The sequence below is a fragment of the Phyllostomus hastatus genome, unplaced genomic scaffold (genome assembly GCF_019186645.2).
Source record: "Phyllostomus hastatus isolate PE091 unplaced genomic scaffold, TTU_PhHast_1.1 phas_contig_80, whole genome shotgun sequence".
Lineage (NCBI taxonomy): Eukaryota > Metazoa > Chordata > Mammalia > Chiroptera > Phyllostomidae > Phyllostomus > Phyllostomus hastatus.
The window spans coordinates 20,538,652-20,565,990 of record NW_025333960.1 but is presented as its reverse complement, the minus strand read 5'-3'; the positions used below and the strand labels follow the sequence as shown (position 1 = coordinate 20,565,990).

At 44.0% G+C, this 27,339-nt stretch overlaps 1 protein-coding gene across 1 annotated transcript in view; it reads right to left on the bottom strand.

Annotated features, from left to right (window-relative positions):
• Nucleotides 1-22,485, bottom strand: part of TTC39C (tetratricopeptide repeat domain 39C) — a 97,502-nt gene extending 75,017 nt beyond the window's left edge. The window contains exon 1 of the mRNA XM_045850092.1: nucleotides 21,180-22,485. Coding sequence (XP_045706048.1) covers nucleotides 21,180-21,340 — 161 coding nt within the window. The 5' untranslated portion in view covers nucleotides 21,341-22,485. The remainder of the gene's footprint in view (nucleotides 1-21,179) is intronic.
• Between the last annotated feature and the right edge of the window lie 4,854 nt (nucleotides 22,486-27,339).

Sequence of the window (27,339 nt, the reverse complement as noted above, 5' to 3'; positions counted from 1 at the left end):
AAACATTCTCAGTAACGTGGGGATAGAGGGAACACAACTCAACATAATTAAGTCCATATATGACAAACCCACATATAACACCATATTCAATGATGGAAAGCTGAAAGCTTTGTCTTTAAAATCAGGGACAAGAGAAGGATGTTCATTTTCACCACTTTGATTAAATATAAAATTAAAAATCCTAGCCACAGCAATCAGACAAGAAAAAGAAATAAAAGGCATCCAAATTAAATGGAAGAAGTAAAACTGTCATTATTTGCAGGTGACATGATAACTATCAGAAAGAGAAATTAAGAAAACAATCCCATTTAAAGTTGCATAAAAATAAAATAAAATATCTAGGAATAAATTTTACCAAGCATGTAAAATCCTCTTCTCAGAAAACTATAAGATACTGAGGAAGATACAAATAAGTGGAAGTACATACTGTGTTGATGGACAGGAAGAATTAACATCACTATAATGTCCGTACTACTCAAAACAATCTACTATAAAATTACATGAGAGGAATTCAGCACAATTCCTATCACACTTCAATGGCATTTTTCACAGAACTAAAACAAATAATCCTAAAATTTCCTATAGTAAAAGCAATCTTGATAAAGAACAAAGCTGGAGGTGTCATGACATCAAACTACTACAAAGCTACAGCAATCAAAACAACAACATGGTACTAGCATAAAAACAGACATAGATTAAATGAAAGGAATACAGAATCTAGAAATAAACCCATGCCTATATGGTCAATTAATATATGAGAAAGGAGGCAAGAAAATGCAATGAGGTAAAGATAGTCTCTTCAATAAATGGCATTGGGAAAACTGGACAGATACATGCAAAAGAAGGAAACTGGATCACTTTCTCATACCACATACAAAAATAAACTCAAATGGATGAAAGACTTAAACGTAAGACCTGACACCATAAAACTCAGAGAAGAAAACACAGGCAGTAAATTATCCTGCATCACCCCCAGCAATATCTTTGTGAGACACATCTACTCGGGGCGAAGGGAAACAAAAGCAAGGACACATAAATAGGAATACATCACACTAAAGAGATTTTTGCACAGGAAGGAAACCCTCAACAAAATGAAAAGACAACATACTAATGGGAGAAGATATTAAAAAATGATGCATCCAATAAGGGATTAATACCCAAAATAGATAAGAAACTCCTACAACTTAACACCAAAAGAAGAAACCATCTGATTAGAAAATGGGCAGAGGACCTAAACAGACATTTCTCCAAAGAGGACATACAGATGGCCATGACATCTGAAAAGACTCTCACCACTACCAATCATAGGGAAATACAAAACAAAACCACCATGAAAGACCACCTCACACCCATCAGAATGGCTGTTATCAATAAATAACAAGCGCTGGTGAAAATGTAGGAAAAAAGGGAAGCCTCAATCTCTCTTGGTGGTAACCCACATTGGTGCAGCCACTGTGGAAAGAAGTATGAACATTCTTCAAAAAATTAAAAATAGAACTACGATAAGACCCAGTTATTCTACTTCTGGGTATTTATCAGAAGAAATTCAAAACACTAATTCAAAAAACATATGCACCCCTATGCTCACTGCAGCGTTATTTACAATCACCAAGACATGGAAGCAACCTAAGTGCCCAGTGACAGAGAAATGGATAAAGATGTGGCAACTATATACAATGGGCTACTGGCCATAAAAAGAATAAAGTTATTGCTTTTGCAACAACATAGACAGACCTAGAAGGTATTATGCTGTGTGAAATATGTCAGAGAAACAAATACCACATTATTTCACTTATATGCATAATCTAAAAAACAAAATAAACGAACAAAACAGAAACAAACTCACAGACAGAGGACATTTTGATAGGTAACAGATGGGAGGAGGTTGGGTGGTAGGCGAAAAAGGTGAAGGGATTAAGTAATACAGATTCCCAGTTACAAAAACTGTAACAGGGATGTAAAGTACGGCATAGGGAATATAGTCAATAATATTGTACCGTGATATATAGGGCCAGGTTTATTGGGGTGGTTACTTCCTAGGGTACATAAATGTCTAATCACTACATTGTATATCTGGAACTAACATAATATTTTATGTCAACTGTAATAAAAAGATAAAAACAAATAAAATTTTAAGAAATTCACCAAAGGAAAAATCCTAAAATGTTATCTACGAGTAATGAGAATAAAAAGTGATTGTTCTCTTTTCTATTTTTTCCCAAATTACCAATAATTAAGCATGAGTTCTTCACAATCTGAAAAGTTTTTGAGTCATCATAAGGCATAATTTTCAGATATGCACATAAAATAATTTTAAATACTGATATTTAATTAATATTCATCCATTTATTTATTCAAAATATCATCTTTTGAGACCTATGTGCCAAGCACTGTCCCAGCCCTGAAATAAGACCCCTTAGCATGAAATTAATGTGCTAGATTGGAAAGACTGACAATGACCAAATACATATTTATCACCAGATCATCAATTCTTTAACTGACGACTCTAAGCACTTTTAAAATGGTGCTCTTGGCATTTATAAGCCTTGCAGAAAACAAAACAATACATCATAAAAAATGTTTTAAGTTACACACTTTTGTTTGAAGTTCCAAGAACACAGTGTTCTGGAACAGAGCTCCTCACCCCTTCCTGCGCACCCAACCCCCTCCTTGCTAAAATGCAGGTCTCATTCAGGTGGTCTGGTGGGAGGTCTGAGAGTCCACATTCTAACCAGCCCGTCGCTGATGCTGATGCTGCAGGGCTTTTGTTCCAAAAAAGTGGTCAGTTAATAAAGCTGGCAGACAGTTTTGGCAGACAGTTTTGCAAACTAAACTACTCTATATTGTAATATAAACCTCTTAGAAATAAAAGCAAAAACATTGCTATTTTTCTACCTGCAATGAAGAATTCTTGTGTTTATTAATGCCTGCTTTGCTGAATCAAATTTAAGATCCCATTCCCAAAAGCAGTTCTCAGTCTTCACGTGATCACTGGCACCTCATCCTCTCATGGACCTTTGGGGGCTGGGGGGGGGGGGGTCCTGTCTTTTCCTTATTCTTCCCACTTCCTGCACCCTTCACACCAGCCTCCACTTGGGCCTCACCTGTCAGGCCCAGCCTCCCCAGACTCCAGTCCACACCAAACAACCACAACAACAGTGCTTGCTGGGGCCACTTCTCAAAAGTGTGCCATCTGTCCTTGACCAGGTGTCTCCTTCCCTCAAGCATCAGGACAAACTATTGTCACCACTGGATGTTTAAGTTCCCCCAGCAATCTGGCCCTCACAAGATTTGCTTCTCATTTCTTCTTCCGAGTCAGCTGGCTGCTACAGCTGCCCAAATCGTCAAGCTCTGACCCACCCCGCATGCTGGTCTTTTCCCCTCAGCCTTTGCACGTTGTCCCCTCTCCTTTTCACACCCCGATTCAAATCCTCAAAAAAATCCTGCTTTTCCCATGTGCCTCTCTGTGACATGCATCCATCCGTGCTCTGTCTACAAAGGAAACCAGAATTCCTGGATTGACAGCAGCGCTTCAGCAAAACTGGGCATCTCCTCCTTTCTCTCTCTCTCATGCACACGTGCACACACGCGCACACACACACACACACACACAACCATTCTCTCTGCCTATGTCCATTACAGAGTAGAAGTTTCAGTCCCACAGATGAAAAATCCAATAGCTGGAGGAAGACTTTTGGCAAGAATTCAACATGTCATCCTGACTTGTGAGATGCTAAATGTTAGAGGCAATGGTAGCAATGTACCCAGTAGGAATTCCTTCAAACACTTTGCAGATGCAAAAAGCTTCTTTGATCCTGAGCCTGCTGTGAACCTCCCATGCCCACGCCTCAGATTTTCTCCCCCCTGGGGACTCCCCCAGTGCACACTGTAACTGTCCAAGCACCCTTGCTCAGGGACTTCTGTGAGACTAAGAGTTGCCGCGCAGCACTAGAATCCACTAAGCTCTGAGTATGAGATGTGAAAACGCTGAGTATGGGACAGTGTGAAAAGCTCAAGTTTGTGGCTTTGTGTTCAGTAGCCATGGTCCCAAGTGGCAGACCAGGAGGTGTCCTAGACACATCTAGAGTGCCTGGACTCCCACCCAGCACCTGGCCCCGGAGTCTCCAGCCTAGTGCATGTGCTCAGAAGGCTCCAGTTCCTCTCTATCCTCATGTGTCAGGGTGCTAAGTGCTCTAATAAATTGTTTCTCGAAACCTTTAGGTCTAAGGTAAGGACAAAGGGGTAGGGAAAAAGAGGGGCCACCAAGTACCTTCTGATTTCACTTTTTTTGACATATACTGTTTCCACTTAATTTTCAAGCTATCTACACAAATCATATTTTCTACTACTTACAGTTTGTTTGATAAATGTATACCTTCCACACTGATATATAGAAGGTATATTATATAACCCCAGTTAGAATCTAAATTTCTTGAGGACAGAGACCATGCCTTATTTCCTCCATATAATTTCATTCATTTTACCACTGGCATGTACTACTCTGCAGACACTGCACACAGGAATTTTTATGGGAGGCATAGAACCTGCCCTCCAATTGCTTAAGAAGCTCCCACATACCTCAATACATGTTCAATCCATGGCTGACTAATTGGAAAATCCCTGATACCCTGTTATTAGGCACACCAGTCATTTACACCATACCATTAGACAGAGTATCCTTCTTCTGCTTTAATTAGTCCTTTTACATATTAAAATTAAGTTTATATTACATAGGAGAGAAGAGAAATCCATAAGCGCCTGTAAAGCTCTGGAAGAGAGATTTGCCAATATATACTAACACCGATCCTTCAACCACACCGTTCCAAATCTAGACGTACATCCTGACGCTGCTTTGCACATGTGTGTAAGACATGCACGAAGATGTTCACTAAAGCACTGTTGGGGACCCTATGGAAAGGAACTTTCCTAAGTGAACAGTTACTGGTACAATAATGAATGGGTACATCATCTATGTATATGATGAAATGCTATGCCCGATACTCTCCCCAATGATAACCCTCCAATGATAACCCTCCATGTGACCTCTATTTCTGTGAATCCGTTCCTGCTCTAGTTGTTTGCTTAGTTCATTTTTGGTTTTGCTTTTGTTTTTAGGTTCAATTGTTGACAGTTTTGAGTTTGTTATTTTACTGTTTGTAGTTTTGATCATCTTCTTTTTCTTAGGTAAGTTCCTTTAACATTTCATATAATAAGGGCTTGGTGATGATGAACTCCTTTAACTTGACATTATCTGGGAAGCACTTTATCTGCCCTTCCATTCTAAATGAAAGCTTTGCTGGATAGAATAATCTTGGATTAGGTCCTTGCCTTTCATGATTTCAAATACTTCTTTCCAGCCCTTTCTTGCCTGTAAGGTTTCTTTTGAGAAATTGGCTGATAGTCTTATGGGATTACTTAACACATTTTTAAAAACTGAAAAAATGGGCAAAGGACTTGAACAGATATTTCTCCAAAGATACACAAGTGACCAACGAGTACATGAAAAGATGCTCAACATCACTGATCATCAGGGAAATACAAATCAAAGCTGCAATGAGATGTCTCCCTCACATCCTTTTTTTGTTTATTACAAAAAAAAGGAGAGAGAAAAAAACAGGTGTTAGATGTCAAAAAACTGGAAACCTTGTGCACTGTTGGTGGGAATATAAAATGGTGCAACCACAATGGAAAACATTATGGGGGTTTCTCAAAAAAATTATAAATAAAATTATCATATGATCCAGCAAGTCTACTGCTGGGTATAGACACACAAATTGGAAACTAAAACAGATGTTTGTATACCCATATTCTAGCAGTGTTATTCAAAATAGTCAAAAGGCAGAAGCAACCCAAATGTCCATCAACAGGTAAGTGCTAAGTGAAATGAGCCAGTACAAGAGGACAAGTACTGTGTGATCCCACTTACATGAGGTGCCCAGCGTAGTCAGATTCAGGGAGACAAGAAGTAGAGTGATGGCAGCCAGGCCGGGGGTGGGGGTGGGGAGTCAGAATGGGGAGTTAGTGTTTAATAGGTACAAAGTCTCATTTTGGAAGATGAAAAAAGTTCTGGAGATGGAGGTGGGGACAGTTGCACAACAATGTAATTAATTGTACTTTCTGTCACCAAACTGTACACTTAAAATATTAAAATGGTAAATAATTATACAATTAAAAATAATTTTAAAACATGAAAAATTTACTGTCAGTTATAAATATATCAAGAAATGAAAAAAGTAAACTAATACTCATTTAGTAGGCTATAATTAAGAAGATTAGAAACATTAACATTAAAGTGCTTTACTTCTTTGTAAGAAACTTACCAAGAATATTTGAACAGTGCTTGCCAGATACAGAGTGAGCATCTTTGCTATGACTTGGTGAACTGTCATACTTCCTATGAAGTTTGGATCAGCTTCCAACATTTTAGCCTCTGTGCTCTCACTGCTATGAAATATCTCAAGAGTTTCTTCAATGCAAAGATTTTTTGCCAGCATCACCAACTCTAGGACATATTCATCTTTTTGAACAAATATAGCTCCACAACACAGAAATGTTGGTTGCCCCATCCTGGTAAATATCTAAGGCTCTCCCCTTACAATGTAACAAGTGCACTAAGACAAAGAAAGATGGCCCAAATGAAAGAACAGATCAAAAGTCCAGAAAAACAACTAAGTGAAGAGGAGACAGCCAATCTATGAGATGCAGAGTTCAAAACACTGGTAATCAGGATGCTCAAGGAATGATTGAGTACCTATGCAAAATAGAGGAAGAAGTAAAGGCTATGAAAACTGAAATAAAGAAAAACATAGAAAGCCAAAAGAGAAGGGAATGAAAATGGGACTCACATCAATGATTTGGACCAAAAGGAAGAAATAAACAGTCAACTGGAACAGAATGAAGAAATAAGAATTCAAAAATGAGGAGAGGCTTAGGAACCTCTGGGACAACTTTAAGTATTGCAACATCTGAATCATAAGGGTGCCAGAAGGAGAAGTAGAGAAGTGGAAGAGCAAGAAATTGAAAACTTATTTGAAAAAACAAAGAAGGAGACCTCCCAAATCTGGTGAATGAAATAGACATGGAAGTCCAGGAAGCTCATAGAGTCCCAAAGAAATTGAATCCAAGGAGAAACACACCAAGACACATCATAATTAAATTAGCCAAGATTAAAGATAAGGAGAGAATCTTAAGAGCAGCAAGAGAAAAAGAGACAGTTACCTACAAAGGAGTTCCCATAAGACAATCAGCTGACTTCTCAAAAGAAACCTTATAGGCAAAAAGGGTCTGGAAAGAAGTATTCCAAGTCATGAAAGGCAAGGACCTACATCCAAAATTACACTATCCAGCAAAGCTATTACTCAGAATGGAAGGACAGAAAGTGCTTCCCAGATAAGGTCAAGTTAAAGGAGTTCATCATCACCAAGCCCTTATTATAGGAACTGTTAAAGGGACTTATCTAAGAAAAAGATCAAAACTGAAAACCAGTAAAAGACAACAAACTCACAACTATTAACTGAACCTAAAAAAAAACAAAAACAAACTACACGAACAATTAGAACAGCAACAGAATCACATAAATGGAGATAACATGGAGGGTTATTAGTGTGTGTGTGGTGAGGGGGAAGGTACAGGGAATAAGCAGCATAAATGGCAGGTACAAAATAGACAGGGGGAGGTTAAGAATAGTAAAGGAAATGGAAAAGCCAAAGAACTTACATGTACGACCCATGGACATGAACTAAGTTGGTGTGGGGGAATGCTGGAGGAAGTAGGGGTACAGTGTGGAGGGGGATAAAGGGGAGAAAAAAATGGGACAATTGTAATAGTATAATCAACAAAATGTACTTAAAAAAGAAATACAGAAAGAAAACCAAAATCACCATAAATTTAGCATAAAATAGCATAAATTTAATGCTATTTTACTTTTCCACTTTTATACAGACCAGTGTATAAAAAGAGAAGCTATGAGTCTACTTTATGGCATGAATTTAGTTGGCTTTGTAGAGCCCCAGCCTAGAAGAAACACAATGAAATTATTTTAAAATATAAGAAAAAATAAAAGATAAAGCAGTCCATGGTCAAGGGTCAGACCAAGCAGGGCCAAGTCACACCACAGAGATCCTGTCAAAGATTCTGGTCCTAATCCTGAGGTGGGGAGGGGACTGTCTTAGTTTCCTGTGGCTGCTATAACAAATTACCGCAAACTTGGTGGCTTTAAACGATAGACATATACTTCCTCTCTGTTCAGGAGGCCAGAGACTGGACGTAGCTTCACGGCACTGAAATCAAGGTGTGGGCAGGGCCACGCTCCCTGCTCTCTCTGGAGGCTCTACAGGGGAATCTGTGCCCTGACCACTCCGGCTTCTGGTGTCCGCCTGCATTCCTGGGCTTGTGGCTGCCGTCACTCCAACCTTCAAGGCCATGTCTCAGATCTCACCCTCTGCTCCATTTTCATACTGACCTGCTCCTCTGTGTGTGTAAAATCTCCCTCTGACTGCCTCTTATAAAAATACGTGTGATTACGTCTATCTAGCCTGGGTGGAACGGATAGCCGCCCAGATGATCTTCACCTCAATCACATTTACAAGCACCCCTCCCTTTTTGTTGGCCACATAAGGTGACACTCAGAGGTTCCAGGGAGTGAGATGTGGGTATCTTTTGCAGGAATATTTTTCTACCACAGAGGCCATGAGAGACTTCTCAGCAATGAGGCAATATAATTAGACTCACATGTTGGTAGGGGTAGAGGAGGACAGCAGACAGGAGGAAGCCAGCTGGGCCACTGCAACTGTCCAAGTGCACGGTGGCTTGGACTAGGTGGTGGTGATGAAGAGAAGTGAATGCAGATACATACTTAGGAGGTAAAACTGGCAGTAACAGAAGGCAAGGGGGACCTCCTAGACTTTTGCTGTGTGTAACTTGTTTCAAGTGGTGCCACCCACTGAGCTTGGGAGCACTGAAGGAAGACCATATGTGCTGGAGAAGATTAGGCTAAACAAGTGATGTGCAATCAAATAGTGAAACAATAGTATTCTTTTGGAGGAAGCAGAGGAAATAATATACACTCTAGGGCTGGGGCCAGATACTCCACTCATAACTTTCTTAAATTGAGTTCAGTAAACCTCCTTTTCACGTGCAAAGTGATATCCTCGGGGCTGTAGAGAAAATTGGAATTATGGAGTGAGCGTTCAGGGTAAGCACTGAAGTCCCACCTGGTTACCACTCCCTGTCATTCTCTCTTGTGCAGTTATACACAAGCAAAGGCCAAGACTGCTGTATAATTAAAAGACTGTAACACTTCTAATTTTATTCCAATTCCTCTCTAGCTTTGATAATTCACACTCATTTATTGCTAAGATCTGATGCTCATTTAAAGTTATTGATATATTCCAAAAATATTAGATAAAGTCACTTTTAAGTTTTTCTAATTCTGTCATTAATGTATATCAAATGTCTCCCTAAGTCATCAGCATTAGTTCCCTTTGTAGCTCAGGTCATACGAATACATAATCAACTCTGTCATCTCCATTATATGCCAGCAGCAGATGGAGACAGCATTGATAAGCAACTTACAAAGAGATCACCCAAACCACATTTTATCAACTACCTAAAAAGCTTTTCCAACTAGTCCTTCAACAAGGGTTATTTTGAAAGTAACTAAGTGAATCAACATATTTTCATTATTTCCTAAACAAGTTATAATAGGGTTCCTTTATTATGTGTGGCAATAACCCACAAATTGCACGAATACTTTGAGGATTAAAAACACTCTGTTTATACAAGCAATTTGAACACTAATTTATTTTAGAAAATCAGAAATTTTAAGATTTCTCTTGTTAAAAGGCATTTCAAAATGAAACTAGAGACTTGTTCTCCATAGCAAAATTTTACTAAACTAGTTCTTAGTAAAGAACTCTGAACTTCATACAGAAGCATGTTTCTCTTACCAAAGCATCTGCATTTTCCTTTCATTTTTTGTAGCGCATAGGTCAAGAAAATTTCACTTGTGTTTACTTCATTATTCATGAGCTCCCTTCACTATAAATTTAGACAGAAACAGAATGAGCTGAGGTTTTTACTTTGAGATGAAACTCAACATCCTCCCAGCAAGAGAAAAGCTCACAATTTAAGGAAACCTCAACTACTTATAAGTAGTTTCTCTCTTATAAGCCACGCTGAGGTCTGAGATGCCACAGAAAACATCCAAACCGTTTTCTCAGTGCTTGCCATTTTTACACTGGCAATTTCTCCAGAACAAAACTCTCTAGGAATTCCACCACAGCAGGTCTGGACACTGTGCAAACTACTTCAGACAGCCACTTTAACCTACCTCTCTCTCCCCTGGCCCTCCCCCACTCCCTCTCTGTGCCCTTTCAAGAGGCATAATTTCCAGCTCAAATTGCTATTTTGATAATTCAAAGTAACGAATGACTCGTCAATCAATAATGCAGAAATCTCCAAAAAACATTTGGATCCACATGCTTGATGGCTGAAACAAATGGCATCCCAGGCATAAACAAGCCTCTTTTCTAAGCAATTAAAGCAACGTAAGCCTAGCTGTAACGTGGAGGAACGTGAGGAGCCCCATCACTAAGGACTGCAGACCCACAAAAGCAGCCCGGTTCTCACCGAGGATGGTGGGGGGCCACAAATCCGACAGGTGTGCAGCTGATAAGTTCAGTGTGCTGCTTTCAGACCTGAATAACGAGGGTGGGCATGTTTTACAAGACACAAAGTATCACGTTGTCTTGCTCCAGAGATCTGCTGACAACACAGAACTTGAGATTTTGCAATTTGCTGTTCAAAGCGTCAAGAAAGCACTTGCAGCCTTGACAGTGACTCATTACACTGGGAAGAATCCTGAAGAAGCCGCGTGGCACAGATTTTAGTTTCATCCAAATGCTTCTCCAACCCAACTCTCCATCACTTAGCAAAGTCAATGGGTACAAAATGTCATTTTCCCTCATTTTCTGTCCTGTTAAAATAGCACCAAAAATTTTACTTGTGACAGAGATAAAAATATTTCAAAATCTGTTAATCTGGTGATGGTACTTAATGGATGTATAATTTACATGAAGGAAAAACCAAAGGAGAGCAGCTGCAGAGATGAGGCAAGAACGCACATTCCCAAAGCAAAAGATCTACTAAGATGGTAAGAAGGCCAGAGTGGGAAGAGCAGCAGGCAAGGCTCATTAACCACAGAACTCAGAGTTCCATCACGCTCAGACTCACGCCTTCCTAGGAAAGCCCCACCTGGCGAGGAGCAGGATGGCACAATCAAGCATGTAAGAACGGGGGGGTTAACATGTATCACGGGATGCCCTGGATGTCATGGTTGGGGGTGGAACCAGGGAAAGCTCTGCAGATCCGTGTATGGGGACACACTATTGGAGACTGAGAGTGTGTGTGCGTGTGTGATAGTTCCAACTAGCTGCTTCTACGCACCACAGAACAGAAAATCATCAGGAAGCATTCTGTTCTATTTTCTCCCATTTTAAAAGAATCACTTTTGTGGTTCCCTTAGCTATGTAACTTTGGGGCAACTTTGTCCTTATTCCTGAGGATTTCACTCCTTTTGTGTGTGAGTAACCTACTTAGCAAAAAACCTTGCTCACTTCTTGGGAAGGAGGTTGGCCAGTTTACACCCTGAGGGTCAAAGTTAGAAAATCCTGGGTGGTGACAGGGCAGGGTGACCGTGCTTCTGAAATAGTCACCTGCGGCGGAAAGACACAGGGCCTACAAGCTAGCTCTCCACTGAGAATGAAGAAGGGAAGGGCCCCCCTCAGTCCCCATCCACATGGGGAGAGACAGAACCCATGCTGACGGCCGGACATTCCTGGAGCTGTTTGGGCCCTAGACGCCGTGGGTGTGCCCTAGAAGAGCTGGAGTTTAGCAGCAGTAACAGTGGGGCCTAACACTGGAGGAATCCTGCCCCAGGGCCCTGCCCCGGCACCCGTGGTCACAGGTGTAACAGAGGTGCTGCCTTCTTCCACCCAGCTCCTTCGGCAGCAGCCGCGCCAGCCTGGCCAGCCTCTCCTCCTCCTGTCTGCAGGAAGCCCCTTCACCAACCCCCAGGATTTCAGTCACAGACACCAAACCGATCTTAAGCCTCATGCCCTGTCCTTTGTCCTTGCAATGGAGATGTTCTTGAAATCAGCGGGGCTGTTCGGGGGTGACACCATGACAGTAGTGGACAGGCCAACAACACAGTATGCCCTGCAATGTGCTGGACAGTCCTGTGTATTGTCCCATGCCCTGCATGACTTTTGAACACCTGGAAATTCACACGGATGAAAACCTGTTTACTGTTATACAGTTCTAAAACCTACCTTGACTGACACAGAAACACAAAATCATGCTGGCTCTGCTGAAACAGACCCTTTATCAAGATTTGTTCACGATTTTAGAAAGTCATGTCACCAATAGCAGTGCTGCTTGTGGCATCTGAGCTGCCAGCACACCACAGCCTCACCAGCCTGCACTTGCAGCTGCCATGTGCCAATCCCACAGGGACACGGAAAGCTCCTCTAAATATAAGTAAAGGCCAGATAAAGTATTGACGATCCATGAAATACTGGATACCAATGATCTCCATTAATAAACTTATTTCATTTTTGCCATCTGGCACTACAGATTTGTAGTGTGCTTAAGTTTACATCATAAAAATTACATAAAGAAATTATTTTGAGCTTGATTCTTGTTTTTTTACTTTAGGGTTATGCACCATCTGAGTTCACCCCAACTTCCCTGTAACCTTTTCCCCCCCAATTCATCCTCTAATCTTAGACAGCCATCAAAGACTGTGGTTCCCAAAGGACTTGGGTTTGGAGAGGTCTGCGGACGGGAGGTCTGTGTTCTGAGACACCCTGTCAGCACCCAGGCCCCGTCTGACACGGGCGTGAGTTACTCTGACACTGCCCCGACACAGGCGGCCTGGCTCGTTACAAAAACGTCATGCTTTCTCATCATCTCCACCTCAGCAGTCAGCGCTCTGCCTTGGCATCATCCCCACTTCAATAAAGGGGATATCCCTGCTTTCTCAACGTGTACAGGTAGTCTGGTCAGTTACTCTATTTCAGAAAGTACCTGCTGTCTCCTTTCTCTTTTATGGAACAGGTTCTGACCTTCTCTTATATCCAAACTTATTCATTGAACACAGGTACAAGCACCTACCTACTTCATTTTATGATGGTGTCTAGCATTTGGTGCTAGCATTTACACTTAACATGTGTTCTTATCATGAAATTTTACCTTTATAATACGATTTCAGCATTCTATTGCTGTTTGAACATTGTATGTATGGGCAGGTCATTTCATTTTATGGTCATGAAAGGAGAATTACAAAATATTTGTTAAAGAAACAGGGCATTAGACCTGATAGGAGTCAGGAGCCACTGCTCTGGGAAGCTTCCCCTCCCAGCCATGAAGTTCTGCGAGAGACCAGTTCTTCCTGAAATTCTGGGCAGGCATTTTGGAGTCAGGGAGCTAGGTTTCTACCTTCTCATGCTGGAGAGTCAGATAACAGAAGATCATGTCGTACTGCCACCACCCAGGGGCAGGCCAGAGTCCCGTGCTCAGGGGTAGCTCTGGTCCCCATTGCCCACACCAAGCACTGGCCTGGATGCTCCACAGAGAAGACGCTGATGGGCCAGTTGGGAGTTGTGTTACCTGTTTATGACAGCAGACTGCCAATTGAGGGGGCACTCTGGAGTACCTACACTGGGTCAAGAGACATGCCCACTACTCAGTATGGGGAGGGGTGAGAAATAAAGGCTGTCAGGATGCTAAAGGGCACTGCCCCCAGGCTGCACTTGCTGTCCGGCAAATACAGAGGAGCTGGTATGCTGCCTGTAAAACCTGCTGGGCCCCACATCACTCCAGCAACCTCCGGGAGGCTAGAACACCTGACGAGGAAGTCCACCCGTCTCGACCATCTCAGCCCCCTCATTCAGACAGGCAGCCGTGTAAACCGCACCCACACCCACCAGTGCTGCACGAAGGGGCAGAAGGGTGCTGCAGAAGCACAAAGTCACGCCACCTTTTCAGGTCACCTGAGCTGCACCCTGAATGACAAGTCAGAACTAGTTAAATGATGCAAAATACTGCAGCACAGCTGAGGGAAAGGGACAAGGGAAGAGACAGGAGGGAGGCAGGCGAGCGCAGAGGCCAGATCACAGGACATCTGTTGCCAGGCCAGGACCTCAGACCCTATCCTGTACAAGATTAGGAGCCACCAAGGGCCTAAAGCCTGGGCTGACACATTCCTGAGGAAGTGGGTAGCACCTGGGTGTAGGAGTGTGGTTTGCATATTGCTGGGGGAACTCATCCCAAAATGGCTTTGCAGCATTCAGGTTAACTTCTCTTACCATAAAACTCACGGAGAGGTAGTGTAGTGGTTAGACAGACAGACTGTGGAGCCGGGCAGCCAGGATTCAAACCCAGTCCCCCCACTCACCACAAAACCCTGGCCGTGTCATTCCATGTCTCGCGCTTCCCTCTGTGGAGCCCTGGCGTGTGGCCTGGCACACAATAGGCACCATTATGTGTTACTGTGATGTGTGTTAGGGGGAAAAAAGTCACCTAAACCAGTGATGTCACAGACAGTACAAGCTTTGGACGAGACTAAGTGACATTTTTTTGAAGTAGATTTTAAATATTAAGTGTTAAGTATCTCCTTGGAGGACCTGCTTCTCACCATCGTGTCCTACACATGGCAGACACCCTCTGGGGGCTTCCTCCGCAATGATGGGCTGCCTTCCTGTAAGACAGGAGTAACCACCTGCTGTAGCTACACTTCTTGTGCTCTGACCTTCTTGAGCAAGAAGACAGAGATGGGGAAAGCAGCCCTCACTGGGGAAAGGGCTGAGAGCACAGACCACCAACCATCCTACCCGTGAAGGAAAGCCGCGCTCTCCATCATCACATCGAAGGCCAGCAAGTCGTGACTTCCTTTTTTACAAAGCAATCTATGAAGGGTTTTATATAAAACTGTGCTTTTGTAGCTGTGTGGGGTGAGGGGTGTTAGCCAGACTTACGACTGTTTCACAGTATTACGAATACTGACTCATTTATGTTGTGTGCCTGACACCTGCTCAGAACTTGGAACGCACCGCCCTCCCCGCCCCATAACAAAAGAACTTTGAGTGGTGGCCAGATGGATCCCAGGTTACCCCACAACGACCTTATTTGACCCCCAGGTGGACCTCTGCTGGTTGAACAACACACTATGAATTTAGGAAGCAGAGTAAGAGGTGGAAAAGGGGGGTTCCTCCCCAGCCAACCCCAACCCCTCTCATGGGGGAGAGCGGGCACCCAGCACAGTTTTGAAATAGCAGAGAAACCGGTCTTTGCAACACGCCCACCTACTTTCCGTACTTCTTTCACACTCCCTCTCCTCCCGGAGCCCTTCTCATGACCAGACCCCTCAAAGGCCCACTGCTGTTGCCATGCAGGAAGGTGACCCCAGCAAAGGAGGCTGGGTGCGAAAAATGGTGCTTTAGGACCTAAAACAGCCTGTGAAAAAGGTCTAGACCCCTGGAACACAATGTGTTTGGGGATCTACAAGTGGTTTTGTGTAACTAGAACAGAAAGAGCTCCCTGCCCCAACATTGTACTTCTTCTCCCCTTTTTTCTTACCCTCATCAAAATACCACCTCACACAGTGCAGCTCCGCTCAGCCAGAGCAGGAGCAGGTGGCAGCCTCACCCGACCGCTTACTGATGCGGCACCCGTGACTCAGAGCACAGGTTCTTCCAAGGGTTCCCATTTTTAGCTCTGTGTGTTTCTACACACACACCTACCCCCGCACTCCAGGAATTCACTTTTTTCTGATAATTTCCTATACATACTCTCCCACTACTCTATGGCAGTTGCATTTTTAAGAGTCCCAATTAAGCTGAATGAATCTTTCATGAATATTTAATTGGGATCTTTTCAGACAGTGCAATAGTTGGAAAAAATATATATGAGTCCTTTTCCAAACACACTACTGAGTTGAAAAGAGAATGGGAAAAGCAACAAATGAGTTCCCTGTTTCCTCTGCCAGGTCCCTTACACCATTTCTGCTTTTCATAGCTTCTCCTTTTCTTGCATTTCTGCACCTATGGCTTCTCCATAGACTCTGGCAGCAAGAGTGGCCAAATCATGGAGAAATCATGGGCGGCCTGCAAGCTTTTCCTGTCCTCCAAAGTATGTAACACGATTTTGGAAGAGGTTCAGATGCCTACCGGCCCAGGTTTCTACACACGTCTTTTGAGTTTTTCCAGGGAGAACTACTGTCTGAAGCAGGAGTCCACAAACTTTTTCAGAGAGTAAAATATTTTAGGCTTTGCAACCCGCATGGTCTCTGTCATACCTATTCGTCTCTGCTGTGGTACTGCGCAGGCAGCCACAGAAAATACAGAACCAAACGAGTGTGGCTGCATCCCAGTAAAACTTTGTTTACAAAACAGCAGGCTGGATTTGGCCCATGAGCCATAGTTTGCAACCCCTGGGATATTCAACCATCTCTATGTAAGTCTGGCCCCAGAATCAACACGCTCACAGATACACACACACATCGTGTGGCTCTGTGGTATGGCCATCAACTGTGCTGAGCAATTTAGGATCCATACATTCATTTTAAATGTGAAATTTTCTTTTTTAATATTCTTGCATTTTTATAATTTAAAATAAAATGGAAAAGAAACACATCACAATTCATAATACCAACCATGTACTAATTCTGTATCATATTCATGCAATTTCTCCTTAATGAACACATATTATAACCACTACATGCTTCTTGTTTTAGCTGACAATGGCAAAATATGACTTTATTAATAATATCTACAGGCAGAATTTGGCGGTAATGTTGGCAGGGGTAAGAATGATAGAGTTTTAAGGCTTGAAAGAATGCCAGGGGTTAAAGCAGGAGATGGAGGTGGTGGCCTCCAGGGGTGGAGGGAGTCTAAATGTCAAGCCTGTGGAAATAGAAACTACACAGATCATTTTGGCCAGAGGCTCCAATGGCTCACCTTCCTCCTATCCTCTCCTGGGCCGGCGCACCTGAAGGTCTGGATGTGAGTCTCATGTCAGTTAAGCGTGCGAGTGTGTGTACGAGGAGGGGGAGCACTGCTAGATCAGAGCACGGAGCTCAAAGACCAAGACCAGGAGTCTGGTTTCAGGTGGTCAGTATCATCCACTTATATGTCCTTAGGCCCAAAATAGAAAGGCCCTGAAGCAGCACCAATCCGTCCCAGTGTTCCTCTGGGAACACACTGCCAAGTGCACGATGGTGGTTAGCACCAACAACCTGTCGCATTATTATTGGGCTGGCCAAAAAGTTCATTTGGTTTTTTCCGATGATGGCTCTAGTAGTGCTTAGTTGTCTTTAACTTCATTCAAAACAATTCTGTTAGATTGTATGAATGACAGCTGTCATATCAGCGTGCATTAAAAAAAAACTTACCATGAATGACCCATGTACATGGACAATGGTGTGAGGATTAACTGTGGGATTGGGGTAGGGGACTGGGCACAGGAGAGCAAAGGGGGGAAATTGGGACAACTGTAAGAGAATAAGCAAGAATAAAAATTTTTTAAGAATTAAAAAAACATCAAAATTGGTGAATTTTTTGTGTAGCCATTTTAATACTGAAGATGGAAGACTATATGCACCATTGTTGGCATATTATGTTTTATTATTTCAAGAAAGGTAAAAACACAACTGAAACAAAAAAAGATTTGTGCAGTGCACAGAGAAGGTGCTGTGACTGATCGAACGAACATGTCAATGTGGTTTTTGAAGATTCATGCTGGAGCTTTCTCACTGGACAATGCTCCACAGTTGGGTAGACCAGGTGAGGTTGATAGCGATCAAATTGGGACATTAATTGAGAATAATCAACGTTATATCACCTGGGAGATAGCATCATACTCAAAATATTCAAATCAATCAAGTTATTGGTAACAATGAAAATGTGTATCTTATTTTACAGAAAAAAACCACACGGACTTTTTGGCCAACCCAATACTATAGTTACAATGAAAGTAGCAGCTATGTCTTGAATTCCCAACTATGGCATGTTTTATATCTCAAAAGAAAGTCGCCATTATGCAAGTATTTCTAATTTCTATATGTATGATGCCTCAATTATACAATCCAGACTTTCCACTATTCAGAATGGCCTTCATGATAATCTGCTCCTGTGAAATAACCACTTCCCATTAGGTAGCTATTGAAACTTTTATCACCCTAGTAATGTGGCATGAGAAAATGAACTTCTTCCCTTAATAAAAATGTTATTGCTACTCTAGATACAAAATGTTTCTATTGTTCAACTTCAATGATAAGATCCTGAAAGATTTACTACTATGGGAAGGGTGGCTATCTGTGACAAAACAATCTTAAAGGAAATAACCAATTGCTCTCTGTAAACTGAGCTAGGGGTGCTCCTCAGACACCTCTGATGCAGCCCCTGCTGAGTTTTGCAGCAGGCCATTCAACTTTGGAACAGGAAGAGAAGTATCCAATGCATAACAGAATATAAATCTTTCCAATGCAGTATGTGAGGCGACCTTTAAATATAAGAGCAACCTTCATGCTGGATGTTTTATCTTTTATTCAAACTGTATTATCAAGAAAGCATAATAATTATAGGGAAGGCATCAAGTACAATACAAAAGCTGGTTACTGTTTGTTGAGTTCTTACAGTGAGACAGCGACCGTGTATTATTTCCTTTCATCCTAACAACCACACTATAATGTGTGTTACTCCCGTCCCACAGGCAAGGAAGCAAATCGAGAAACCCAAGTCAGTCCCTACAAAAGCAGCAAAACAAAGACTGCAAGATTAATTATGGGAAAGCCAACAAGATATTGTTACCATTGTCCACCCCTTAAAAAGTTTAAATGGCTGGAGAACAAGGTCACAGGGCAAATTACAAAATCTACTCAACTCAGGGAGATAGGAGGAATGGTATAATGAAAAGAGCCCTTGATTTGGCACCACAGTGCTTGTGTCCTGGTCCAGGCTAAATCTGGAGACTCGAGTCCCTTGTTATAAAATTGTCATGATAAAATACTGTTCACTAGAGGTGTCACTAGAACACCAAGAATACAAGGAAATGTGCCTAGCACTGTGCTTGGCAGATACCACAATATTGTTTCCTTCCTTATCTTTAGTTTTCGTTTCAAAATAGAAGCAGACAAGTACAGCACAGGGAACACATTCAGTATTTCTGTAATAACTATGAATGGTGTCAGATGGGTACTAGACTTATCCATGTAAGGTATACAATCGTCTGATTCCTGTGTTGGACTCCTAATATATTATGTCAACTGTATCGGAAAAATATAATACAAGCAGATAGCTCCTATCTCTAAAATGTAAATCCTCCTTCGGCACCTCCCCCCTCCTTCCCCCACAGAGAAACACCTTTTAAGGTGCATCGCTCTGCTGTTGCTGTAAGGAAAGAGTTTTCCTATAACTCACAATCTGCCCTCTATTACCACTGCATGAAATTGTCTAGGTAAAATATAACTTCGGAAATAGTGTTTATTTCATGCTTTCAGTATACAGCAACCAGGAAGTAGTAACTAAGTACTATACGAAAGCAGTTTAGAAAAAATAATCATTAAAAATGAGTAATGGAACATTTCAAAGTAAGTACTATTGAGACGTGCAAACACCGTATATCGGTCAGCAACCAAAGAGAGTAAACTTGACTCGAAGACTCTCTCCAGCCCTCGCTCACACAGCACAAACTGGTGGTCTAAAAAACAAGTCACAGCACAGTATATGAAACGTTCAGATGTTATTCTTTTTTTGTCATATATATTCTCAGAGGGCTAAAAAACTATACAAGAGAGACTGAGGGAAATCTTACATCTTTTAAATCTATTCTCCATGAACAGCCTAGATAAATCTCTGGCTTGAAATCAGACTACTATGGTTTTAAAAATAAAACGTTCTGGGTAAAGCCGAGTAGTTCTCATTTTCAGGTTAAAAACTCATTTAAAAGTAAAATGTCTTTAGTGAAAAGTTTACGGTTGTGCGGCTTTGCCATTACAACTGTGGAAGCTGCAGGCGTCAGAAACCACATTCTACCAGGTCTGAAAACTGCGGGTCTGCAGCTCATCCTCTCCCTCCTCCCTCTTCTTGCAGACTGGCTCTCAGTGACAGCTGCACATCCTTCCTCTCATTCCTACCAAACCGCTGGGTCTAAAAAACTGTAAAGCACATGACCCTTAAACATTTACAGGGAAGCAGCGAATCAACATCCCAGAGACTTGCCAACATTCAAAGGGCAAATCACAAACTTGCTTCCTAAACCTGAAGGCAGATGCTTCTTGTCCCCAATTAAAGTGAAGGCTCCTCCCACACTCACTGGAAAACTACCAGGTTTCAGTTCTTCGTTTTTTAAAAGACAAATAAAAATGAACTCAACACATGTGTTCTTCCTTCCACTCTTACACATATTTAAATATCCCTCATTTTTTCTTCCTCTAAGTTAGAGAAATCCATAACAAACATGCTCGCTTGAAAGACATTAGGAACTCATTTGAAGGCTGAGGTTTAGAAGATAGGCAGAGAGAGGTGAGCAAGCAGAGTTCGTTTGCGTTTAATTCCTGCTTGGCAAGGCGATCATGCACACGTTTGCAAACAGTAAAAGCGTTTGGAATGCACAAGGATGCAACGTGACGCGAGGCACGAGAAACAGGCATCTTGCAGCTGCTGTGCTCCGCGCCACAAAGGCTGCTCCGGCAGCACGCGAGCCCGAGGCACAACACTGCGTGTCCTAAGGCTCGCTGCTGCCTCAAATCGCATCCGGTCGCAGGTGGAAACACCAACGGGCTCCGGCGGAGGGAGGGCAACCTGCGACAGAGCAGCGGCTGAAGCGTGGACACCCCTCTCGGAGGGGCGAGACCCGAGATAAAAGTGAGGGGAGACTGCCGGAGCGCGGGGAGGACGCGCGGCGGGTCCCGGGGACAGAAAGGACAACAAAGTGGGAGCAGAAAGGGGCGATGTGGCAGAGGCGCAGAAGCCAGCTGCAGCTCAAACCGAGGGAGCGGACAAGGGGACCGGGGCCAGGGATTAGTGACCAACGGGAGGGGGAGGGCCAGCCGCAAAGGGAGGCTGGTAAGACCGACCCGAGGGGCGCGTGGCCTGGGTAGGGGAGCAGAGCGCGGTGGTCACCTGTATTGTTTGAAAAGCTGGTCCGACTCTCTAAAGCCGTTGTTCAGCAGCATGTTGATGCCGGCCAAGGCCAGCTCCGCGTCCTGCAGGGGCGCCGCGGCCGCCGCGGCCGAGTCTCCGTCGTCCCGCCGCCGCGGCCGCTGCTGCTCGGAGCCGGCCATGGGCGCGCGAGGCTCTGGGCAGGGCCGAGGCGAAGTGGGGCGGCAGCTGCGGACCCCGCGCGCGCCCGAGCCCGGCTGGCTCTACCTGCCGGAGCTCCGCGGAGCCGGGAGGCCGGGGCGGGGCGGCTGGGAGGGCGGAGCCGCCTCCCGCCGCCGCAGGGGATTACTCAGCAGCCGCCGGCCCGCGCCCGCCGCGAGACGCCCTGCCCGCGCGGGCCCCAAGGCCGAATCCGTTTCCGGGTGTCTCTAACCCCGCGGAGCCGGCCCGAGCGGCCGCCGCCCCCGCTTCCTGCAGCCCCCGCGCGCCGGCCCGCCTACCCACGCCGCGCCCCCAGCCCAGCCCTCCGGGTGCAACGCGCCAGGCCGCTGGGACACCCACGAGGCCCGGAGGCCCAGACCTTGACCGCCTCCTCCGAAGGGACCGACCCCGGGGTCTCGGGGAAGCCTGAGAGTACAAGCGGGTTTGTTAAGGGAACAGGGAACTCCGACGGAGAAGTCGCTGCGAGGGCGCGCGGTTGGAGACAGGTGGGCAGCAGCCGGCAGCAGCGCTTTCGCCCCGAGCACTTGCAACCCAGGGAGTCAGAGCCCGAGGCCCCCTTCAGCGTCCCGCTCCAGGGGCCGCCCGCCGGCCGGCCGGCCAGTGGCAGCCAATCCCGGTGCAGGTGGGCGGCGGGGGCGGGGCTGTCCCCTCACACCTGCCGGACCGCTGCCCGGAGCCCAGAGCTCAGGTACGAGCCGGGAGAGAACTCCCGTATCCCAGCACCCACCCTCCCTGGCGCGACACTAACATTTGTGTGATGGAACAACAGGACTAAATGGTGGCCCAAGTGGCATATACCTAAATTTTTAAAGATAAGCTGTTCAAGTGCATTCTCCTCTTACCTGACAATTATACTGTCCTACTAATGAAACAAGTGTAAAGCTATGGTTTTCATAGGATCGAGTGTCAGAGATGACTGAATTTAGTCATCGCATGTTTGCCTGTTCTGATGATGGGCTGGTGATGTCTTCTGGATGGGTAATATGGACACAAGGAATTAATACACAGTTTTTATGTTTTTCCCTAAGTTTATTTTTCTTGCCTTTTCTTTAGCAATATCGCTAATATGTTATTACAGTCAAGTTGATGTAAAATTAAATGTCAAAGATAATGTCAAATTAAACCACCTTTCTTAAATCATTGTAGTTCTTAGAGTATAGTTGATTTCAGTTTGGAAAAAAAATGCTCCACTAAAGCATTTACCACTGAAATTATTTTTAAAAATTAAAGCTTGCCCTGGCCAGTGTGTCCCAATGGTTTGGAGCGTTGTCCAGGAAACCTAAAGAATGCGGGTTAGATTCCTGGTCAGGGCGCCCGCCTGGGTTGCAGGTTCTGTACCCAGTGGGCACATTGGAGGCAACCAACCAGTGTTTCTCTTTCACAGGTTTCTCTCCTCTCTCTCTGTCCTCCCTTGCCCTCTCTCTCTAAAATCAATAAACATGTCCTTGGGTGAGGTTAAAAATTTTAAATAAATATGCAGGTTTCAGGATAACCCATGAATTTTAAATACCATGTTCAGCTTTATAATGTGATCAGTATAATAAATTACCACAGAAAATTACAAATTAATATAATTTTATCATATAACTTCCTATTCTTTATTTTGTGATTTGCACCATCTCTTCCACAAGTATCCAAACCCAACCTTCAGAGATACAAATTTAAGAGTAATGTGGATAAAAACCCATGCTACTCGAGGTGCACGTCTGGAGTCACATACTGGGACACCAAAAGAAGCAAGAAAATGGATGATTCTCACTCCTGGGGAACGCCACTTTGTAATGCCAGAATCATCGCATTCATGCCATCTGAGAAGGATTTGACAAGTTGACCAATTTTTCTTTTTTTTAGCCAAAGTTAAAATAGTGTTAGCCTCAAATAGCATCAGGGCCACAGAACTTTATGGCATTTGGAGGCCATAATTCTTGTTTTTAGGAGACATCAAGCATGAGGTGAGTGGCATTTCCCTGCGGTTTGAACAATGTTCATCATGACAATTGATGTTGAGTGTCACAGGTTTCACTGAGACAGCACTGAGTGCCAGGTCCCGAATGACAGAGGTGCCTGTGTGTTATATAATAAATTTAGGTATGTGTATGTTTTCATGGATAGGGCCCTCAAATGCAGGTACTATACTGGCCATGTGGCTCACATGGGACTCTTACCAGAGAAAGAACCCTGGCCACACATCACCGTAGGCAACGGGAGCTGACCACATGCCCGGTGCTTACAAGCTGCCTGACTTGGGTCTGTGGAACTATTCACCCCCAGATCACTGAAGCCATCTAGTCAACAGGGGACAGAAACCAAAAGAGCAGTACCAAACTTCGCAGATATGCCTGTACCCCACAACTAATGGAGGTGGCCAAGCACAGTTCTCTTTGTTCCTATTTCTGAAAAGAGGGAGGAAAAAAGTCAAGAAATCGATGGTACCGTGGGCACTGTTACCATGTCATACGTGGGGCCCTGCAGCTAACAATGGCAGGAGGAGTGGGCAGGAGCCAAGCAATCTTTGTGGGGCTGGTTCTGTCTCAAGAACATAGCACAGTTGGTTATGGTTACACAGACTTACTGAAATCTAACTGTTGAATGATTGGGGCAAGGTCCAGTGCAATTGCCCAGCACACTTATGGGTGGGGGTGGGGAGCGGTGATGTGGATAAAGTGTAATTCTGCCATGTACTGTACAGCAGATACGTGCCAAATTGGACTTAACCAGATACCACAACAATCACATTAGGAACAGTATCATGGGCACTTTCAAATATTTGCTCTGTGATAAGGGATACAAACAGGGCTGAAAATGAGCCTCACAATCCTGAAAACGGACAACACATGAACCAGTAATTATACTCGTGACAGCTGTATTTGGCACTGACATTTGCCCAAGGTTCACCTAGCAGGTGGGGAATTAAGGCTGACTGTGTTTTCTTCACTAGATAATGATGGCAAATAATGATGGATATTGAAGAGGCCATGGTGTATATTCCCTACATAAGGAAGGGAAATCTAATTGTTAGCACATTAGGGCACCATATACTAGACACTGTGAGATTCTCAGCACCCTCTTACAGAACTAATACAATCTTAGGCGCACTTGGCTTCTGTCTACTAGTTACCCAAGTGTTTCCTTTGGAAGGAAAGGAGAAAGGGGAGAGAAAGGGGGAAGGGAGAGGAAAAAAGGAAGCCCTCAAGTGAAGGAAAGAACCTATTTTCTTTCTACATACGTCTTGTGGGTATTGTCAGCAGTTCGTGGTTTTTTTCAAGATTTTATTAAGAAAGCCAAACTCCAGGTCTACATTATCAGTGAGAAGTTTTAGATATGTGTATGACTCTTTACACAGTAGATTTTTTAAGTTAAAATGTCTTGGTTGCAAGGAATACAGAAATCTGGCCCCAATTTTTGATTCATGACAGGGGTTTCCCAAAATGAGGCTGTATCAGGGCTGCAGTTCTGACTAGGAACTGGTTTCTCTACCTCTCCACCTCTCGGCCCTGCCATGTCGGTGCTTGGTGTCTCTACATTCAGGTAGGCTGGTCCCCCCTGGTCCCAAAACAGATGGAAGCTCCCAGGGCTACCTGCTTGCTGCTTTATATCCAGCTGGAAGGCATTGCTTCTCCACGCTTAACCAACACCCCCTTGCCGAATCTCATTGGCTTTGATTGACCTGACTGAGGCCAGGTGCTCATTCTTGAATCAATCAATGTGATTAGGAGGGGGGCTCATTATGATGGATTAAGGCAGGTGTCCAACCCACGACCCTCAGGCCACATGGGCTATGAATGTGGCCCAACACAAAACTGTAAATTTATTTAAAACCTTTTTTTTTTCGTTTTCATCAGTTTTTGTTAATGTTTGTGTATTTAATGTGTGGCCCAAGACAACTCTTCTTCTTCCAGTGTGGCCCAGAGACACCAAAGGTTTGGATGCCCCTCGTTAAGGCAAGCAGAGGCTGCTCCAGGATCTGGGAGGTGGGATCGATTCTGTGCAGACTCCATGGTTGGGAAATTCTAGGTCTGTCAGGAAAAGAGAGGTGGGGAATGGATGTCAGACAACCAGCATCCTCCGCTCTTGTCTTCCTAAGCATAATTTCAGTTTTTGGAATTATAGTTTCAATACGGTTAGAGAATATATTACCTAAAGAAAATCTGGTGTGGTGTGCTTGGGTTATATTAATTTTTTAGTATGCTAATAACCATGACTTAATGTATCTTTTTGTAAGTCTGCGCTATCACTTAAAAAAAATGCAGGTTCCCAGAATGTCTGGAAATCTGAAAAGGAGGAGAGCAAGGAAATTAATGTCACTTACATTTTCATGTTACACAAGATATGCTATCAACTCAGCCCTTTTACTCTGCTGAAGGTGAGGGAAGATTTAGTTAACTGCTTTTAATAGAAGGCAAATCAGGTCAAAGGTTGTCATGTAAAACTGTGTGGCTCGTTCCTTCCTGTTCTGTTCACAGGCGGTTCTCCAGCTGTCCTCTGCCATGGGGAGCACGTGGGGGACCCTCCCCCCCCAACCCCCGGCTTCACCTGACTGTATCTCCAGCAGGTCGGTGGCTCTGACAGGAAACTCGCTCTGCCCTAACTGCTGTCACAAAGGGGGAAACCACACCCTTCGGACGGGATGCCTCCACATCTGCCTTTCCCCCAAACCAAATACCTGGTGGGGTAAAGCGTGAGTTTAGATCATTGCTCTGCTACTGTGTAGATTCAGGGGCAAGACAAGGGAAGTCATGATGTCCCTCCTCTGGTTATCTTCCTCCCACTGGGCAGCTTGAGCAGTGAAGCCTCCTGCCCAGTCCTTGACTAGGATGTGTCTTCACGTGGGAATACCGGTCCTCTCCTCGTCTCCACAGGGTTTCTCTCTCTTTCACTCTCCTCTCTCCCCTCCCATTCCTTCAGCCCTCTTCCTGCATCCCTTCCCTTTAACCTGGCTCCTTGCTTTTCACTGATACCTGCTGTCCCCCAGGCCTACCACCCCTTCTCCTTCTTACAGAAACAATCAAGTCTCCCTTTCCCTCAATCTCATGATGTGCACATTTTGCAGCCTCGGGTGAATGTCCATGACCCCTCTGTCCACTGTCTGTTGTTCTGCAGAGGGAGAGGCTGTCTCTGGTGTCAAGGTCTTGGTCTGCTGAGTCCCTGGGGAGGGAAGCAGAGCTCTGGCCCTGTGGATGAGGGGTGGGGAGAGGTGTCAGAGGTACGGAAAGTTCCATCCAGTGCCCTGGTGGCATTTCTCCTGGCATATCTAAAACCAAATATACCTTGCAGCATAATTAATGTCTATCTTGAATCTCCATTTTTACTAATATCTAAATAAGGAAATTATTTTCCTTCTCTTTATGTAACTTTAACTTATTTCTTACTAACAATCCTGGTCTTATTATACTAAGATAGGAGTCCCCAACTTTTTGGCACCAGGGACTGGTTTTGTGGAAGACAATTTTTCCACAGATGGGGGGTGGGGGGAGATGGTTTCAGGATGATGCAGGTGCATTAATTCAAGCTCACCTCCTGCTGTGCAGCCTGGTTCCTAACAGGTCGGGACCCCTGTGCTAAGATACTGTTAATCCTTTCCAACATCAACTAACAACAAATGGCACAGCCCAGTTCTTCTCTTTACGCTAGGCTCTCCCCCATCGCAAGAAGAGGGAAGATTCTTCCAGTACCTAACCACCCATGGGAATCTATTGTGGGTGAATGTAGCAGCAGCCTCGGCATTGGCTGCTTAGAGTGCGCTTGTTTCCAAATCTTAAAGTGTAATCAGATTCCCTAGGGCTGTTGAGAGCAGGGATTTTCAACATTTTTCATTTCATGGCACACAAAAACTAAATACTCAAATTCTGTGGCACACCAAAAAATACATTTTTTCTAGTTTGACAAAAAATAGTCATACTTTTGATTTATTCACACTGCACAGCTATTGTTGTGTTGGCTGTTGTCATTTTTTTAATTG